Source organism: Pungitius pungitius, chromosome 4, assembly GCF_949316345.1.
Source record: "Pungitius pungitius chromosome 4, fPunPun2.1, whole genome shotgun sequence".
NCBI lineage: Eukaryota > Metazoa > Chordata > Actinopteri > Perciformes > Gasterosteidae > Pungitius > Pungitius pungitius.
Genome location: NC_084903.1, coordinates 8441117 through 8462245, shown reverse-complemented (window position 1 = coordinate 8462245; position 21129 = coordinate 8441117). Strand labels below are relative to the sequence as shown.

Here is a 21129-nt window from a genome sequence, read left to right as displayed (position 1 = left end):
CGGGGACCACCTTCGAGGTTGTCAGAATAAAACTCAAGACTTCCGGTGATGGTTTTCAGAATAACAGCATTTTTTGTCGCCGAACGTTTTTATATAGTGATGTAAATAGTAATGAATTGAATTCTGGTAAAGTAAATCACTATAGTGTTTTTGAGATAGTAAAATACTCACATATCGGAAGGACTGTTTTTGTAATGGTCTTTTGTCGCATTGTTGTTTTAGGCGGGTTACCCATGTCAATCAAGTTCTTGGGCTCTTCCTTCTCGAGTCAATTAATTTCTTCAACAATTCTGACATGCAACCAAACTAAGTGTAATCATACTCAGGGTTCAATCATACATAATTTATGATTTATGACAAAGGATTTTGATACATTTTGTTCTGGGCAGCTGTTCCTCAAACGTGGCTAACTGAGTTAGCCCATCAATTTTCAGGATAAGATGTAGATCAGGCACTCATGTGTGGTATGAATGCAATGTGACCATGAGACATTCGTCTCATGTTTGATAGGTGTAAAGTTGCCATCTAGTGTTGAGGATTCATACAGTTGTGAGAAGCGGTTTTATTAGGGTCCTCGCTACGACTAGTCGTAGAGGAACCTATTGTATTTCAAGGAATTATTATTATTATTATTAATATTCCTCCAGAACCGCAGGCCTTTTTGTGGCCTTTATCAGATTCAAAAAGTTGTTAAATTTGGCGTGGATATCTGGACTGTTAAAAAATGTGATAATTTTTGGGTCTCACGTTTGGGTATGAAGAGATGTCTCTATAGCGCCCTCTAGAAATTTCAAAAAGACCACACTAGGCCAGTTTCCGCCCCCGATGTCCGATCAACTTGAAAGTTGGCACACAGGTCTTCTTCGACATGCTCTACAAAAAAGTCAATCATGGTATGCAAATGCACCTAACTAGATTTTCCGCTATTTAGAATTTTGTGAAAAACACATTTTTAGCAGTTTCTCCTATACGCTGGATTGTCACGAAACCTTCGGTGGATCATTATTGGTTCAATGTGCCCTTGATATATCAGAATAGTGCTGATAACTCATTGTTTTAATGAGTATGTATGGGCTAGTAAACTTTGCAAGGGGTGTGGCTTAATCTGGCAAGATTTTTAACTTCCAATTGTCTTCGCCTGCCCTCACCAAAATTATAGCATGATATAATTCAATGTCAATGAACCTGAATACACCCTAATTCTTTCATAATTTTTGAATAGGGGGCGCTGCAATTAATAGTTGAAAATCTGCATTTTTGGCCTGTTTTTGGCCTAATTCATGATTTCGTACTCTTTTAAAAGACCAAACTCCTCCCAGGGATTAAAACCGCAGTGTGATCTTGAGACCTTAGGCTCTAAAAATTGCATTTTGCCGGAAGAATTTCCAAACTATGTGTGTAGGGAGCATTTTTTTTTAAAACCACCTTTCGCCATGAACGTTGAAGTTGTTTTAACTGTTTTAATTGTTTGACCATACTTTATCTAATCTGCTCCATATTTCTCATATAGCATGAACTTCTCACCCTTTAAACATCCATATGATCATTTCTAACCTCTTATGGTTTTAAGAAGATATTACGGTTAATGAACTTTGCAAGGGGTGTGGTTTAATCTGCCAAGATTTATAACTTCCAAATCGCTTGGCTTGCCCTCACCAAAATTGCAGGATGTATAAACATTAAACCCCTAAAGATTAGGGGGCGCTGCATTTAATCATGAATCATCAATGGTATTTTGAGGTTTTTATTTTGGGATGGTACATCAGAATGTCCTGGTTTTTCCCAAGTGTCACCTTGGGGATGTGTACTCTCTGCCTAAAGTGGAATGGTCATGAAAGTATTGATTGTTTCCTTTTAAATCTAATCTGAAAATGACAAAATGTAGTCTGGTGATTGAGATATTGAAGGAAATTTGCTCATTTATGGTATTCTGAGAGGCTTTAGTTGTCATCAGAAGCTCCTGGTTACATGTTGACATAAAGGCCTAAGACCATGATAATGTCAAAGATAAAGTTTGCAAAGCGGCATTCCTGGCGTTGCTCCACGCGGTTAATGACCACTGACTTGCAAACGCTTCGTCCAACAGCCACAGGGTTCCTCGGCTGCATTTGTAACCATCCGGCCAGTGCCCCGACGTGTAAGGAGTAACGAGGACCCATCCAACGCAGCTTTAATTCATTTTATTTCTGCATTATTCTTAAAGCAGATTATAAAAACACAAATGCCAATGAATGTGACTGTTGACATTAATATAATTGCATTTGTACATCTTAATTCCAATTCAACAGAAAACTATAAAATAATTCAAACTTTAAAAAAAGAACATTTGACAGTAACATGGCAAAAGGTGGTTATATATGTTAGAAGTCTTGAATAATTTTTATGTACTTTAAAGAACAAAAGAGGGACGTTGTGACGATCAAGTCACACAATAAGTGGAAGCTAATTTAAAAAAAAAAATGAAATTAAAAGCTGTCAATGTTTATAGAAACAGGTGAGTATAGAAGTCAAACTGAAATAATCCCACAAAGCCTTACGTAAAATGGTATACCTTTTCTCTATTGTGTAGGTATCTTCCAAAAAAGAATTACAATTTTTTTAAAACACCACCAGCAAAACAAGTCAAACAAAACAACTAATCAAGTTCAAAAGATAAAACGCCACCTAATCTCGAAATCACAATTGTTTTGTTTTTAATTCTGGCGGTGTGTGAAATGTTTGCCCAGTTTCTGTTATTTGTATGACGCGAGTACGCAACAAAAGATACCTATCTTTCCCTGGGCACGGTGTAGATCGGAGCGCTTAACTGAGCATGTGACTGGTGACCCGTACCTGTAACAAAATGGATCAGATGGGCTTTGTGGTCACCATTCCTCCGCTAATTCTCCCACAAACGGTTTGACTCACCAAATTGTTAGAGGAAAAACAACAGTTTAGGCTCCTTCATTCTGGTACAGTTAGTTTTCTAGCCAATCACGTCGCGACAGAATCCGAGAGGCAAAATAAAAGTTCACACACCCCAAGTGGGAGGTAACGGTGATTGGAGTGAATGGACTTAAGAGGAGATGGTTGACTCAAGTAGGCGTCCTTAGTCGCGGTAGTCCTTCTTCGGTGGCTTGTTGGCTGGCACGGCCGGTCTGTCGAAATCACGTTTGTCGTAGGGTTCATCATAGCGGTCGTCGTCATGATCAACGCGACGGTCCTTGCGGTCATCGTAGCGGCGGTCGTCGTAGCGGCGGTCGTCGTAGCGCTCGTTGCGGTCACCAGGCCTCTCGCGCCTGTCGTCGTAGTCGCTGCGGCGGTCGTCGTAGTCGCTGCGGCGGTCGTCGTAGTCGCTGCGCCGGTCGTCGTAGTCGCTGCGCCGGTCGTCGTAGTCGCGCTCACTCCGTTCCTCGCGGCGGTCACTGCTTACAGGGCGCCTCATACTGGAGTCATCATGAACCCGGTCGTCCTCTTGTCCATCGTCAATCCGAGTCACACCATTTTTATCCGGCTTTTTATCGGTGTACTCTTCCTTACGATCTCTGGATAGTGAACAACAGTCGGTCAGAGTTACATTGATTACATGATTGCCTTAAAAGTGCAGTCCGCCTTGTTTCGGTTGGTAAATTAAATGTTGATGTCATCTTCCTAAACTGCAAGGTGGGGGTCGAGCTTTTGAATTTGTTTGGAAAATGTGATTCAAAGAATTCATGCAAATATATAACAGGTCAGATTGATGTTCTCTCAATATTCTGCATTTCCCTTGATCGCACACATGGGTGTAGATGGAGCCACTAATAACAAAAAAGGTGAGAGGGGTCCATTCAAATCTCAGTGAAGAATTTTGAGCGTATTCATGTGTAGTATTTATCTGCAACTTATGTATGATCAAGTTGGCTGCAATGAAGTATTGTTGGAGGGGTCGGTCCCGGTGATTCATTTACATTCACAAAGAGGGCGTAAAAGCATCACAGGAATGAAAATTACTTTGACTTTATCTTCCCACATTAAACATGTTGCACTAACAGTTAGTGCCTGAAAAACATGATACGTTTGGTCGCCTCCTAATTCAGCCTCATCAATGGGCCATTTCAAATGTCTCTCTTCCCCCCCCCGCAGTTAACATTTTTTTCATTTGGCCAGTGTGTCTTTAATGGGGGCAAACTTTACCCCATGGCAAGTTCCTCCTCCTCAAACTTCTTCTTGCGGCGGCGGCAGTAGCAGCAACAGATGACGATGATGACTACGATCAACAGGGCGGCGACACCAGCTATGATTGCTCCAGTGGAGCCAATTTTCATGGAAGCTGCAAGATTGACAAAAAGGAAGATATGGTCAGGCACTTTGCATTGTTGTAAAGATGCATTCATGGGGAATTCAACATTCCCAGAAAGTTTGTGAAAAGTGGCTTCATCTCACGTGGCAGGACTGAGAGGGTGATGTTGCAGCTGGCGGAGCGGATCTTGTTTGTTGAGGTGCACGTGTAGTATCCCGATGTCTCTTTGGAGATGTTGTATAGAGACAGGATGCCTCCCTCTACATGACAAAGAAAAAGGTCACACACACATCACTCAAGGTGACAAATCTTCAATACAGTGTCAGCGATACATGTTTGTTCACAAGAGGGGGCCACATTTCGTTTATAACACACTAGCGTTTGCCTAGTCCGGCAATTGTGACGTGTTAATATCAAATGATGTTAATTCATACATTTCAAAGAATCAACATGTCAGATTTCATGAATATATATGAACTTTACATGTCTAATTACTTTGATGAGAGTAGGCAATAAGAACACTGTCGATACTTTGAAAATCTCTGTATTTTGAAGGAGCTTTTATTGGAGAACATGGAGCGGATATCTTATTTTTAAGGCCAGAATTAGGCTGCCGGACGTGTTGACAGCATTAATGGTAAAGTTAAACGTTCGCAGGATCGGTCGCCCCCCACAGAAAGTGAAACTTACTATCGGTGGTTCTTGGGTCGGGTTGGCGAGGATTGTTCAGGACATCTAGACTTTTCCACGTGTAAATGGGTGGCGGGGAGCCTTCCGCAGACAAACAGGTCAGGTTGATGTTCTCTCCATATTCTGCATTTCCCTTGATCGCACACATGGGTGTAGATGGAGCCACTAATAACAAAAAAGGTGAGAGGGGTCCATTCAAATCTCAGTGAAGAATTTTGAAATTATGAAAAAGGAAATGAGAAAAAATACATATAGTCATAAAAGATGTTCTTGGTGAGGACACAAATAGGTTATATAATTGAGGTTATATAATTGAGAATGGGAGTTTTTTTTTATACCACCAGGTATTGCAGAATAGAGACCACCTTGCAATGGCACACACCACCCACAATGGCTAATCGAGCCCACTTCCTACCCCCAGCTTATAGCACCCCTGCTAAGAACCACTCCCATTTTTGACTAACTAGCTTTAAAGTCTCAAATAGTAATAATACTCTACATTCATACATATGCGGAAACTAGAAACAATATGCAATGCCAACTCTTTTCATCTACTTTTGAACCGCAGAAGACTTCTTTGAAAACAGATGAAAAGTTACCTAGCACCACCAGGGTCGTGGTGGCGGCCAACTTGCCAACGTCATCCTTTGGAATCTGGACCTGACACCTAAACTCTTTGTTGTCGTCTAGCTGGATGGAGGAAAGTTTCAGGTCGGCCTTTCCTGTAGCAATATTGACATCCACGGACACCCGGCCTTCATACAGCGGTTTGATGTCGGTTTGATCACCAGAAGAATAATAAGTGAGGATGAGGGTCTGTTAGACGACAGGAGCATCGGAGGAACATTAAAAAGTGGAAAAAAATACAGTTGTTATCTTTGATAGATTACAGGAAATCATGCACACACGCCATAAAGACTGACCTCATCAGGGTCCATGCCCGGAGCATCACCATACCATGAGATGACGACGAACTGGGATGTCAAGGGAGCTTTGGGTACAAATTTGCACGGCAGTGTGATGTTATCACCTCTGGCAAACTCGTATAACTTTTGCGGGATGTTCACATTGATGGCATCAACACCTGACAGCACTGGCACAGAAAGCAGAATATCCATTTTCACCATTTGGGTAAAAAAACAGTGCACAACAATATTGCTTTAGCGATGTGCCACCAAAATTAGATAATTACTCACACAGAAACAAACTAATATTTTCTAATACCTCCAGCCATGCATGCATACAAACAAAGTATTTACATTAAGACAATCATTTGATTTAACAACATGGAGGATTGCAAAGACAGAATTTGTATAATTTCAGATTAATATTGGGAAATTAGATGAGTTAATCACAATATGATTTTAGGCCCATGTAACAGGTGTCTAAAGAAGTAACCAGGGTCTTACCCCACCCTGTCACTCACATGAAGTACGGCACATAAAGACAAATCGGTTTCGTTTAGTTCTGAAACGATTAGTATGGGCAGAAAAAAAGCATTTGATGAGTAAAACAAAATACACATGTTCCTGTTTCAACAGATTTCAACATTTTGTGGATTTCTCTACCTCGGACGCAATTAAATTAAATAGGCTATTTGGGGGGGTTGTCTCGAGCTCAACAAACTGCTTAAGTATTTGATTATCACCCTTTATATTTTATTTTTAAAGAAACACCAACGGATTTCAAGAGCTGATATTTTGGTAAAATCAAAGTTTCTAAAATGGGTTAAGCTCTCTTGAAAGGCGTCCCGCGTTGCAGGTGGCTTGGGCCGACTCAGTGTTAGAATACCTGTAGGTGCGTCAACAGGTGTGGCCGCTTTACACGACGCAATGCAAATGGATTCTAGCGCGTAAACTCACCGAGAGACAGCAGGATCCAGGGAGAAATTCTCCTCTCCATCGCCAACGCTTTTCTTTTCTCTACCAGACACGCGTGTTCTTCTTAGTGTGGTAAGTAATGATCTCTAAAATGTAAAAGGAAACTCGAGCCACCTGGAGGCAATTTTCATCGAAACTAGACTGGTTTGCGCCCAATGGGTGCGCTCGTCGCTCTCTGGATGAGTGACAGCGCTCACCGCCAATCACCGCCGCGGTACAAACGCATTCTTCATCCGCCCACCTGACGTGTTTCTGCGTGTCTTCACGAGAGACTGCCTGTATTCTGATCGTTACTCTTTCCGTGTGGAATGTCTGTGGTGGTCCTTATATCAACAGGAGCAATGTTTTCAAATATGACCAAAATATGTCCCAATCTGAAGTTTTAATGTTAAATTCACCTTACTTATAGGTTCCATGTTACAGTGGTTCTAATGTTTTAGTTGAACTCCTCATCATCATGTTTTTCAACAAGTTCAAAAAACCAAAACCAAGAAACATTTGTGGTTTTTCATGCTTTGACACTGAAGACGAGCATACAGTACTCAGCAAGTTCAGACTGCACAAGAGCTTCAGGGAAGTGTGAAGGGTGCTTTGAACAACTGTGGTGTGCTGTTGAAACAAGAGAAGCATTTTGTCATGTCAGACTGGTTTGACGGGATCTATAACCACAAACACACACTACAATGCAATGCAGAAGAAATCATGCAAATTTATAGGAAAAATGGGGAATTAACATGAAGCGACACGCAGCAGCTTGTCAGTTTAAGTTAGCAAAAAAAACGGAAACGCCTGTTTGTGTCCAAGAGTGACACAAACACATATCCATTATATATATTGTTTACCTGTACAAAAAGACAAATTGCATTCACCATGGTCCATCAATTTGCATCTCTCACACAGATAGACAGAAGACACGTACCAGGTGCATGTTGTTTTTTTCTCTACTCAGGTACTTGAGTTCAGTTCAGGAACTTGAAATTGTGTGTTTTTAAATTGAAACCATCCATCAACAGCACTGAACATTTTATGTTGAGTGTACTCAAAATAGCTTTGCAGCTGATTGTTTAACTATTTTCAGTTTTCTCAACTTCTGAAATTGCTGAGTCTACTCAAAATCATTTGCCACGCTGCCTCCATTTTTTAATTTAACCCTGCTTTGGCTGGAAAACTCAAAAGAACAGCAAACATATTTAAACTTGAACTGTTTAATAACAAGTAAACATCTGCTTGCAAAACAATACAATTGGATTTCAGAATTCAAAAAGCAAATTGGAAACAAATCAGGAACAACCTGATAGCTTCTGTAATAGTTGGTTTTCTCATAACTAATAATTATCTATAAAAGTCTTCACTCGTAGTAACTACATCTGTCTAAATATTATATGAACTGACCAAGAAAAATTATATACCAAAAAACAGTATGTGGCTTTTTTTTTACAGGAACAAAAACAACTGCATTGTATTGTTTGTAACAAGACAACTGCAAACTGTACTTTACAAATCTTTTTGACCAGATTTGGTCAACACATACTGGCATTTAGTCAAAACAAACAGAGCATAGATGAGCCCACCAAATGGGCAATGCTGTTAGGACGTTGCATACATCATACACAATCCGTTGCTCAATAACCAGGGTGATGCTTGTTGTTGGACTTGAGCGGACCGTTCCATCGTCACCTTCAACCACAAAGGTGACGTTCTCCCTGGATACAAGATTCTCCTGGGTCCTTTACAGAAAAACAAGCATACAGAAAGTATAATGAACAATCTCCCCCCTTTTTAAAGTTCCCATTTTTTCAATACAATTTGTATGCACATTTTAAAAACTAAAACATTGCCACATTAGTCTTAGCAGACAGTTCTTCATGAAGCGGTCCGGCTCCTCACAATGAAAGGTAGACCTCGTAGAACTGTAGACTTTCTGTGGGCAACCACATCAGTTGTCTGAAAAATCACACTTGGACATAAAATAAAGTAGTATGCTGAGTATGCTGTAAGTAAGTAAGTATGCTGACCACAGTAGAAAAGGGGAAGAACACCAAGCTGATGACAGACCAATTTGTATTTTCGTTCTTGAAAAGGGGAAAGATGCACAGACCACATCATGATTGTCTGCAAATATCCAAACCTACCCACGATACTGCACAATTATTAGTGTCACTATAACAGTACAAGAGGCATCTTGTCATTCAGTCCATTTTATAATAATGTCTTGTTTCCGACTTAATAGTTGTGCAAATATCTCTTGTCGGTCCCCACAATTTTGGTCGCAGTTCGAATGTAATTTGAACCCCTGATCGACCACATTCCCAAACTACTTGTTGATTACCTGTTCATCACAGTTGTCTCAAAAGATCCACATGTCCTTTCCAAGTGTTCCACTGTGTGATCTGTACAGCTTAATAAGCTGCAACGAGCATCAGAAGATGACAGAAAGGTCTACATCCGTAGCTTAATTCTGAAATCTTCTGATGAACTCTGCACAGATCTAAGAAAGGTGACAGCTTTCATGTAAATGTAATGTACAATGGAAAGACAAATGGCTAAAGTCATCATTGTAACCATAATCCAAAGGTAAAAGAGGTATTGATCAAAATCAAGTCAACACTCTAATAAAACCATTAGGATGTTAAGACGTGAAGAATGACAAATACGCAAGAGGACGTTCAACAGGGTTGTTGTTGTTGTTACTGTTATGATTCTGTGGATGTTGGAAGGGTTCATTTAGGGACACAAATCAGCAAAATCTTAACATGTCCATTTTTCAAATGAATTTCTTTTGTCAGTGTTGTCTTCATATTATGCAGCATTTTGCGCAACAAAAGGTTTGATGTGGCATTTAGAGACATACCACATTACAGGCCGGGGTGAATAATTCAACTGTCTTATACTCGATATGTACGGGACATTTCGTGCTGCAACAATAACCTTTTCCTCATGTCAATAATCCATTGTATCTTCAAAGAGGCAGAAGGATGGAGAATAATCAAAAGATGTTTTTTGTTTTTTTCACCTATTCACAGGTGCATGCATATCCTCACAAACAAACATAAGGAGAGGAGATCACCGGTTCCTTGTTCTCTCCTCCCCTCCTTCTCCTTCTCCTCTGCATAACACTAGAACCATTTTCATCTCCTGTGCTCCGTCTAATCTCTGCATGTATCCGGACGCCACCTTTTTATACCTCACATAATCAAAGCGCGTAAAATTGCCCAACAAACACCAGAGATTAACAGGGATTAGAGAAATGGTCTCTCTGTGCCACGTTGCACCCTGCTGGGTTTCTGCCCATCATTGTTCCTCTTTTCAAATCTGTGATGTCTGTGTTGAAGAGGGCTTGTGTTTCAGTATCACCTGTTGGGTTCATTCTCTGCTTGAGTGCCTGCTGACGGCCTGTCAATCCATAACCATCCCTACCTGTGAAGTCCCATTATCCCGAGGTAGCCAAGGAGCCACAGAAAGTGTCAACAGTAACCCGCTGGGTAATTGCAGGATGTGAACACAACAGCAGATCAGCTATTTTCAACCAGTCAGTCTTTGAAAACGCCACGTCCCATCGTGCTAACACGTGCTAACACGTGCTAACGCTCTAGTGGCACCAAAAAGTCAAAGTTTGCTTTAATCCACTGACATTTTCAACATAATTGATGGATTGGCAAAGTGTTTTGTACAGGCATTCGTGGTTCCAAAAGAATAAAGGTTAATCTACTTTATTGTCTTCATATTGGATTTTGCACAAGTCCCCTTGAAGAGGATTGTAACAATCTTGGGGATATTTTTCTAATGTCACTTGTTGCCATCTTCTGGTCAAATTGGAACAAACTAAGCCTCAGCTAAACTTTATGTTAGATGTTGACTAACAAATGTTATAACGCTTACATGATTAACAAAGATGGTTATTATGGTAAAATGATGGCACGGCAGCATCATGTTACCAAACGGATATCAATATTCAGCTCTAAGCTCCTTCAAGAGCATGGCTGTGGACTTACAAAGTGAATTTTGGTAACGCCAGTCCATCTGCCTCTCAATTGATTTTGGCTTTGTCCTGCAGTCGTAGGACACACATTTGGGGACAGAAGCTGAACCAGTGTTCAGTCTACGTTAACAATTCAGTTATTTTCAGTTGAGGACATATTAATCCATTCTTGGGGTTATTGGTAATAGAGGCTTACAGTAACAAATGACAAGACATTTCGTGAAAAGAAGCAGGACAATATGAAGAACCTAAATGATGACAACGTAAACAACTAACTCTGGATGATTCAGTAATTTCCTATACTTGTTATAATAATAATAATCACAATTAAATCAACAATTCTCTCGTTCAGTCCAACTCAGCCTCAGCTTTTCCCTGTATTTTGAGGAGAATGTATGTTGCGAATCCTGGAAGGTCAAAGAAAGACTATCAACCATCTCTGTCTTTACATTCCAGGGTGAATTATATGCTGCGCAGATTGTGAGGCTTTTGTCATTGATGACCATCTCTAGTCTTGTTATTTGTCTTATTGTCCAATGCACCACCCGCCATGTCAAATTCCTTCAAACACACTTTGGCAATAAATGTTCCTGAATAATTGAGGACTGTAGATGTATTTTGCCCATATTTATCATTGCACTACATTCAAATTTGTCTTGTTGATTGAGACGCGATCATGTAACTCCTTCTTAATTCAATACGCATATTGATCGCTCTTCGTCTGCGTGCTGTGCGGCTGAGCACAGCAGCGACACAGGACTCCCACACACGTGCACACAACTCTAAAGCAGGACACAGAATTGTCCCCCTCAGCAGCGGTGGCACCTTCTCTCGGAAACCCGCGCAGCGTCACAGCTCTCCACGGCGCGGACGATGTGGTTCACCGGAGTGGTCGTCGCTTCAGTTTACGGTGTCATCGGCGTTCTGGGACTAATCGGCAACATCACGCTCATCAAGACGTTCTGCTCCGCCAAATCCATCCGCAACGTGCCCAATCTGTTCATGTCCAGCCTCGCCCTCGGGGACGTTTTGCTGCTGGTGACCTGCGCCCCGGTGGATGCCAGCCGCTACCTGTCAGAGGAGTGGCTGTTCGGCAGAGTGGGCTGTAAAGTCATCCCCTTCATTCAGCTCACCTCGGTTGGAGTGTCCGTGTTCACGCTCACTGCCCTCTCCGCCGACAGGTAGGCTGCGGGTTTACTTGGAAAGGACCCATGTGGCATTCTCATTGTCCTGATGCCCCGGTGTTCCCCACTTTGTGAAGATTGTTGCATTCACATCGCAGGATGTTTTAATACCACAATAAAAAACACATACTTCCAAGGCTTTTAGGACACGTGCGTGCAATAGATTCATTGGTTTTAAACTTTTAATTTCAAAAGTTTGTTGTTAAATTGCACAAATTCAACGTTTCCCTTTTTGGTGGATATCACTGTGTTTTAAAAACGGTTCCCTGTTCTTCCTCGCGTTATTTCCTGTCTGAGGTCAATGTTTTGTTCTTCTTTTGATCAGGGCCCCCAATGCCTGACATATCAACCCAGTCTCCAAAAAAAGCGTGAAATGGCTACGTTGGTCCACCGTAATAAACGTAGTCGTGTACTTTTTCCCCCAAAATAGCGTTACTATGTTACGTTTCTTTGGGCCAATTAATTTACATTGCTTCGCAAATAGATCACGTGACTATCAAGTTTCCCGTTAGCGAAAAGAAAATCATGGCGGACGGTCGGTAAATGAATGGGCCAAAAGAAACGTAACATAGTTACCTAGTAACGGTATTTTGGGGGAAAACGTATCATGACTACGTCTATTACGGTGGACCAACATAGCCATTTCACGCTTTTTTTGGAGACTGGGTTGGACATACAGCCACACCTTCCTGCTGTAAAATAACTTGCAATATCTGTGCCGTTTAGTTCAAATCAAATTATTTCTGGAGTCTCGACATTCATTGGATTCATGGCCAATATCAGCTGCCCTGCTGGTCAAATACAACTATTTATTCTTAGTTACAAGTCAACTCGTATTGAAGTACGAACAACCTAAGTTTCTTAGCTTGCCCAACTTGTTTCTAGGCAGCCGGAATAATTATTATTTTAAGTTTCACCAGCTTGTTGTTTTTTTACAACACGCTTCACATTAGGAAATGACAAAAGTAGGCCCCTACAGCTTTCCACAGTTTCACTACCAAGCTTCTGTGTATTATTGGTAATAAATAAATAAATCCTTGTCACAGCATGTGTCTCATTTAGTCGGCCGCACCCTCATGAGGATCCGGCCTTCGCAGTCGACCTGGTCCTCCAAAGAACGCATAGGCTGAGCCGAGTGGTCCCTGAAATGAGGCGGTTTGGGCTGCAGGTGGACTTCCTGCCTGCGTCATCAGCTTTTCCTCCACCGCTCCCGTTGCTTAGTAACCTGCTGCGCATCCTGATAAACGTATTTGAAAATAGTTGTAATGTAGGGACATATGTTTCACATTCGGAGCAGGATATATTTCTGGATGAAAGAAGAACATTTTCTGGTCTTTTAAATCCCAAAGCCTTGTTCTTGCAGCTAAAATTAGTATTGCAATCATAAGGCAGAGGAAGTCAATCAATATAGTCAATAAAACCAAGAGCAGCAAAACAAATATATGCAAAGACTCTTTATTTTTTTTCTTGCATATACAATTGGAACTGAATGTCACCCCATTGTTCTCCCCCTAAGTTTAGGCTGCTGCAACAAAACAAAATGTATAGTTTATAATCACACAAAACTAAATATGTTGAGTTCAGTAATTCTGTGGAATGCATGGTTTGGTCCCATAGAACTTGCATCACTTTTTAAAGTTCTCTTCAGCATTATAATGCTATAGGTAAAAGGTAATCCTGTGATGTGTACGGAATTCAACCAAATTTGAACAAATGAAGTATTTTTAAAATGTGTTTGAAGTTGTATTTCACAACTTACCACAAACCACTTTTTGCATCTTCCAAAGCACAATATGTAGCAGCGAAATATTTGGCATGATATACCACATACCACAGACCGAAAAAGTGTCAGACTTTCAAAATCTCGCACTATCACAGTTGCCCGATAATGTCTTTGCGTAATCAGAACACAGAGGCTACAATCTCCAGCCGGAATATTTAAAAAGTTTTCATCGTCGTGTTGTGCAATTCAGTTCTTAGGGACGTGTCGAAATCCAAGCTGCTCAGATCATATGTAATCAGTTTCATGTTTGTCAGGGTAATGATTTCATTTGAGCACAGGTCTTACACATTACCCTTAAATCAAGTGCCGTCCTCAAAATGGTGTTTTCACTCAGCGAAACAAGGTCTACTGAAAATACGCTTTGGAGCTAAAGTGAGCAAAGAAAAGTGTCCTGTGGCGTTCGTTCCTTTCTCCGGCGGTTTGGTAATACTTATTCATAAGGCTTGTTTTCATGGCTCTTCCTTTTTTATATTCACTCCTCAACTCGATAAAGGTTAATGCATTTTATTTCTGGACGTCATCTAGAACAACTTTTTGCAATGTTATTATTCTGGTTTGGCTTCTGCAGCCCGAAACCGTATCTGTCACGTACCACAATGGCGTCGTGTTAACACGTTTATCTATGACAGCTTACGGCATATCCCCTAATGTGGCAGGTACAGGGCCATCGTGAAGCCCCTGGACATCAAAACATCCAGCAGCACCATCATCATTGTCCTACAGGCGGCACTCATCTGGCTCCTCTCCCTGGTCCTGGCTATCCCCGAGGCCGTCTTCTCTGACCTCCACACCTTCGTCACCTCCACCAATGAGAGCTTCGTCACTTGCGCCCCCTATCCCCATGCTGGGGAACTGCACCCAAAGATCCACTCCATGGCCTCCTTCCTAATTTTCTACGTCATTCCCCTGCTGGTCATATCCGTGTACTACACCTTCATCGCCCGGAGCCTGATGAAGAGCGCCTCAAACCTGCCTGTGGAGGGGAACTTACATGCCAGACGACAGGCCAGTGTTTAAACAACTATCCCCAGTGCCGTAGCCCAATCTTTGATATACCGAGGTCATCAGTAAAACAAATAATTTACAATTACTGAAATCTACGTGTTGATTTGCAGTGTGAAAATGTGGTGAAAATGTTTGCAAACAAAGGTCAGATTCCTCCCATCCTCAGCGACCTTGTCAGTAACTTCAGAAAACTAATTTAAATGATTATACGCCGCCTCCATGCTTTTCTTTTTTTTTGATGACGCATGCGCGGTGCGACACTGGAGGCTGGTGTTGCCAGATTCAGTGTTTTTTTCCGCTACTTATTAAGGCGCGTTTACAGTGTGTTTTCTATAGAAATCTGGCACCCCCATTGAACGATGTTAACCTGAAAGAACGCACCGTTCATAGACACCAGAATGAACGAGTTCACAGTAACGTTCATCGGGCATTAATACAGTTCAATGGACGCGTTCAGCCACAACACTGTTGATTTGTAATGAAGCATGGCATGCAATTAGCAAAAGGTAAATTACCAATGGCATAATCTCAGTGATCTTAATGGAAGCTAGACCCCTTGTCATCAGAAGTGTGATATTTTATGTTAAAGTTACACTGTGTATTATTAGTGTGAGTCATCAGCATGATCACTTGCACATGGCAGTACACTTTTATTTACAAGGTAAATAGTGACAAACCATATAAATAATACAAAAAAACATAAACCCTTCCTGCAGTGTGTTGCAGTCTGGTGTTACCTACATCAATAAGGTTTTCACACAGCAGCTCTAGGACACGTTAATTAGCCTGCTAGATGACCTTGACCGAATTGATTGCATTGTGATGCATTCAGGATATGAGAGATTTCCACACCTCATCAGACATTAAAAAAAGACTACTGAAATAGCCAGCTCCAAAATAACACCTGGGCAAGATCATTTCATTGGCCAACACTACACCTGGCATTCTATGGGATGTGGTATTTTCTCGAGGTCCTTGATGAAAAACAATTCACTCCCAGAGCGGAGGTTTCGTGAGCCTTCAGAGTGTGAGGAGAGTTTCTCTGTAATCTCTAATGCAGCTGAGTGCAGCCAACAGAAATCCAAGTGCAAGCAGGGTCTATTTGAGTTTAAGGGCAGTGTTGTGAAGGAGAGCATTATAAAATCTGAAGTGAAACAAATGAGTCATGCTCTTCATCAAAAGATAACATTCTTGAATAGAAAATGTAATGCATAAATGTGATGGCAAGAAAATGTGTACATGAACCGAAGTTCTGCACTTAAGCAACATTTTGAGGTACTTATACTTTATACAATTTTGAATGCAGGACATTTCATTTTTTTCAACTATACTAAGTAAAATATGTGAATACCACCCATAGCGGAAATGCACTAAACAATTCAAACAATAATGTCCATTACTTGATGTCAGCATAACTCTTTAGTTTTGATCTTTTTTTCCTGCACCCAACAGGTGGAATCAAGGAAGCGCTTAGCCAAGACAGTGCTGGTGTTTGTTGGTCTCTTTGCAGTGTGCTGGCTGCCCTGTCACGTCATCTACTTGTACCGCTCCTACCACTACTCCCAGGCAGGTTGAACCAAATAAACACACGTTTATTCTATCTGATTCTATACGCTGAGTGTTTATCTGTATTTGTTGATTTAAAAAAAAAACATTGTTATGCGTCTTTATTGTTATTTATATCCATTTGAGGAAATTCTAATAGCCATTTAAGTTCCACAATAGATTAACTGCCTAAAGAAATATCATGTATAATATATTATCTTACCCATGTACTAATTTGAACATAAAATATCTAAGCTGACGTCATACTGACAGAATAACGGGCCATACTAGCTCATTTGGACAAATTTCACCATTTATATCCAAAAGTATTTGGTTACATGCCTCAACCATTCAAACCATTTATTCTCAACCCCTCGCTCTCCCCCTGCCCCTCTCCATCTCCTCTCCCCACGACCAGGTGGACACTTCCCTGGTTCACTTTGTGTGCAGCATCGTGGCTCGTATCCTGGCCTTTACCAACTCCTGCCTCAACCCCTTTGCCCTTTATCTCCTGAGCGACACCTTCCAGAAGCAGTTCAACCGGCAGCTGTGCTGCTGCTACCACATGATGCTCAGACGCTCTTCGGAAAGCCACACACACTGTAACACACGTGTGACATCTGTACGCAGCACCCATCACTCCATTGGCAGCCTGAGCATGATCAATGGGAGGCGGGTCCATCAGGAGGATCGCGTGTAAATTGTGTTTCTGTGTGTCAGTGACCGCATTACTGTCATTACTGTCACAAACAGTTAGATCATAACAACCTTGCATGAAAATATATAACCCTAACTATATATATATAGAACTATTGTACAAAAAGGTGTACTCCAGTGTTGGAATATTGCACTTCCGTAAAGTTTAGGGCCTTGACGGAGCCGTTGTCATTGTTCAATAGTTAAATTGCTGCCTCCCTAAAGTTATTGTGTTGACAGGCACTAAGATTAAAGTGGAGAAGGTTTAACGTTTTTGTACCACACGGCTTTCATAGGGATACCCTGTTAAAGGTTATATGCTTTAAACCACTGAGGTTTTATTGAACAAGGACTAAAAACGTTCTCCTCAACTTACTGCTGAGCATCCAGGCATTGCTATGACCAAAGAGTCAAAAGCCATGCTAGTAGCTGGGATTTAGGGTTGACCTTTCCCGTAATGCAACATGACAGAATCTCTGGGCTATAACCCTGTGCACCTGGGAAGTTACGATATCTTTAGATGCAATCACCTCCTGTTTGTCACAGGCAAGTTACAAACGTTACATGCTATAGCCAAAGCTGAGATAAATCCCTAAGATATTAGCAGGGGCATTTTCTTTGACTCAGTAAAGTTCCACCAGAGCCACAGAAGACATAAATAACAATTTTTCACAAGCGGAGTTTAACTTGAGTAATATTTAAGCAGCCTCCATTTAAAGGATTTTCTATCCAAGTCAGAGAATATCTTTTACCTCCCTCCCATCAACTTACAGCCATCTGTGCAAACTGTTAGTGCAAAGTAACGATTACTAGCAAACGTAACAATTTGTAATGAAAGCGAACTGGAGGGTCGCGGCTATGTTTCTGGTTCAAAGCTGTTGGTCGGTACAGCGTTAGGAGCTGTAGCCGCCGTATTGAGAGCGGGAAGGAGCAGCACACAGAAGCTATGATTAGCTTCTATATTCATGTAAAGAATACAAAATGTTACTGCGGTTTAAAAATATCATGCTATGATGTTGTCATGAGATAGGTCAGTGTGCTCTTAAGTGTGATATTGGTTTACATAAGTATATATTATTGTGAAGCTTGATGTGTTATATTGTGGCTGCACTGTGATGCCGTATGCATGTAATATCTTTGAAATAATTGCTGTGATGATACCTTTTCAGTGTAACTTTAGAAATGTATTTTTAAATGTTAGCTGTCCTTTGCTTAAGGAATGTGGATTTTAGTGACTCGGTTAAGAGCAAAGAATGTAAATGCATATGTTAGAAATCTCAGTCTTCACACAATTTGCAAGCAGTTCTCGAGGAAATTAAAATGACAGACTTTGTTTATTTATAAAAATGTTGCACCGCTTTCACATGGAATCAATAAACATTGTATTCAAATGAGTATATATCTCTTTGTCATTATATATTCTATATTGCATGAGGCGGGTTGCCGTGTGCGTCTTTACACTTTGGTAATGTTGAGAGTGTTCGTCCTGTTGATGTTGTGTATACAACACATACTTTCTGCACCACTGTATTCACTGGACATGATTGTTCTGCCTTGTAGCATGCTAGATTTACAGTCACCATGTCACACCACAATGTCCTAATTTGGTTGTTCACAGAGGGAGAGGATCATGCTCAGGTGGTGATGAGGGTGTACAATTCAGTCTGGGTAGCGTTTGTTTAATTGTGGTGGAAGTGCCGTGCCAAATTTCTGTCCTGCATGGTCTCAACCATCTACTCAACGTGTCATCTTTCTAGTCAGGCTCATTCTGTGGCAGGTCTAGAACATAAACAAGGATTACTTTTCATACTTTTGATTTAAGGAATGAAATAAACTAAAATAAGATCAATACAAGCCCACAAGTACGTGTGTTTGAGATCCCACTCAAAAAGTCAGACAGGAATCCTGCAGAGTTCACTTCACTTCTTTAGAATCTCCAACTGCGAATATAATCATGGATGTTTGTAATCAATCAAGTAAATTTCCATATAAGACATATAAAAACTACTCCACATTGAATGATAATCTGTTTGATTTAAATGTCTCAAGTCATTACATTTCTTGTACACGGTACACATGCATCCTACCTCACAGTGAAGGTCAAACATCCAAGTGAAAGAAAGCCATTTCATCACATCTGGTAGAACTATTGCAATAACAAAATAAACTAAAATATCCAAATCCAGGGGCGTCGTTAGGCCTATTTTGTGGGGGCTGAAGCCCCCTAGAATGTTCTTCATCCCCCCAAAATTATTTGGTATTATTGGCTTAAAAAAAAATAATCCTGGAAACGGCCCTGTCCAAATCCCAACACAATATTCCCAGTTAGGGTTAATGCTTCAATGGATTTCAATGGCACATGAATACTTTCCTGAGTGAGCTCAAAGACGACGTCATCCACACTATCAAGTTTATTCTATACCTTCCTATATCTGTTGTTTATGTCACACTTTTCTCTCGCTGTGCTTTGAAGAGCTTGTTCATGTAAAGCTTACCCAGAAAGGGGGGATTCACTCTCACTGAATGCTGTTGAGTTGGATATCCATGAGAAGCGTCAGTCACATCCTTCGATGTAGATATATGGGAGAGTCTATGAAAAAAAAACCCCACCTCACTCAACGGTTGCACTAAAGGTCAGTGTCGTTAGGAGGTGTCGTTTCACTTGGCGGTGTATTGATTCGGGTTCACCCGACGTATTCTAACAGGAAGCAACCAAAGGCAAAGTGCCCGAGCCGTCAGAGGACTGAAATGTCATCGTGTTTTTTCCACTGGTGATGTCAATGTTGCCTCATGGGAAAATCATGCATAATTCATTTTATTTTAATTGCTGACATGAGAGCATCTTTACAAAAACTCTGACTGGTTGTATCATGGGCAATAAAGTTACCTGTCACATCTTTACGATTGAATTTTTTCTAATAGTATCTTGGAGGACAACCAGCGTTCTCTGGCTAAAGACCATGATATGTCGCCTGCTAGTTCAGCCTCATCAATGGGCCATGTCAAATGTCCCCCCCAGCGTGTCTTTAAGTTAGCACAAAGACGAAACATTACTGAATGCAATTCTGTGAAAACCCTTTGAAGAAGCCTTACAACAGGCACAGTGGGTAAAACATGGATGAAATAATGACAATATCATCAACACCTGTGAATAACCCAAATTCTGAGACAGATTATAGAACATATGAAAACATTTTCTTATCTGAATAGATGAATTAGCTGATGTCATGATTGTAACCATAATCCAGAGGTAAAACACACACTAATAAAAATCACTAGGATGTTAATAAATGACCTGAGGGGAGGTTTGACAGAGTTGGTGTTGCGGATACTTTATAATTGTGCGAGTTTAGGGACACACATCAGCGAGATATTAACAACCATCTTTCAAATGAATTTCTTTTGTCAGTGGCAGATTCCTTTTTCTGAAGGGCACCAGCCGATCTCAGTTGGTATGTAGCCATGTGGACCGGCCTCCTCCTCCTCGAGCCAATTGCCGTAAATGTTTTTCTCTCTTTGTTGAGAATTTGGGAAGCAACTCTTAAATAAAAGGGCCCATGTGGCATCCTAAGTGATGCCCCGATGTTTCTCACGTCGTGAAGATCACATTCAATACGACAATCTATATGTTTAAATACCACAATGGAAAACAAATATTTAACTGTGTTTTGATCAGGGGAGGGTTGCTTCTGTTCAAGGCTTTAAGGACACACGTGCATGATAGAGGCAATAGATTCATTGGGGTCAATTTTTTATTTAAAAAGTTTTTTGTTATATTACATTCTCTCTCTCTCTCTCCCCGTTTAAAACGTACAGTTAATTTATAATTAGGGCTGTCAAATGATTAAACATTTTAATCAAATTTGTCAGAACGCGGGTGCGAGGGCAAGGAGGGAGGACTCAGTGTAATGAAAAATAAAAGGACTTTAATCGTCAAAAACTCAAAATCGCTCCAACCAAAAAGGGGAGGAAGGAGGCGAAAACAAAACAGACAAAAAAACAGGGATCTGGACTTAAAAACACAAGAGACTTACTTGACATGCCACGGTCGACATGTAATGACGCCACACAAGACAAGAGACTCACCGGGCTTAAATACTCAAGGGAGG

General features: G+C 40.9%; 2 protein-coding genes across 2 annotated transcripts; one reads left to right on the top strand and one right to left on the bottom strand.

Moving 5' to 3' along the window:
• Nucleotides 1–2164: 2164 nt before the first annotated feature.
• On the bottom strand, nt 2165–6994 carry gpa33a (glycoprotein A33 (transmembrane), paralog a). The gene is made up of 7 exons (XM_037483750.2): nt 6811–6994; nt 5872–6041; nt 5548–5764; nt 4949–5113; nt 4402–4518; nt 4153–4288; nt 2165–3524 (listed from the first exon to the last, which is right to left on the bottom strand). The coding sequence occupies exons 1-7, from the start codon at nt 6848–6850 to the stop codon at nt 3089–3091; spliced, it is 1281 nt and encodes a 426-aa protein (XP_037339647.2). The 5' UTR covers nt 6851–6994; the 3' UTR covers nt 2165–3088.
• Nucleotides 6995–10804: 3810 nt separating this feature from the next.
• LOC119226040 (gastrin-releasing peptide receptor-like) lies at nt 10805–18955 on the top strand. The gene is made up of 5 exons (XM_037483762.2): nt 10805–10833; nt 11599–11988; nt 14431–14779; nt 16232–16345; nt 16743–18955. Exons 1-5 carry the CDS (start codon nt 10805–10807, stop codon nt 17022–17024), a joined length of 1164 nt encoding a protein of 387 aa, XP_037339659.2. The 3' UTR covers nt 17025–18955.
• Nucleotides 18956–21129: the final 2174 nt, after the last annotated feature.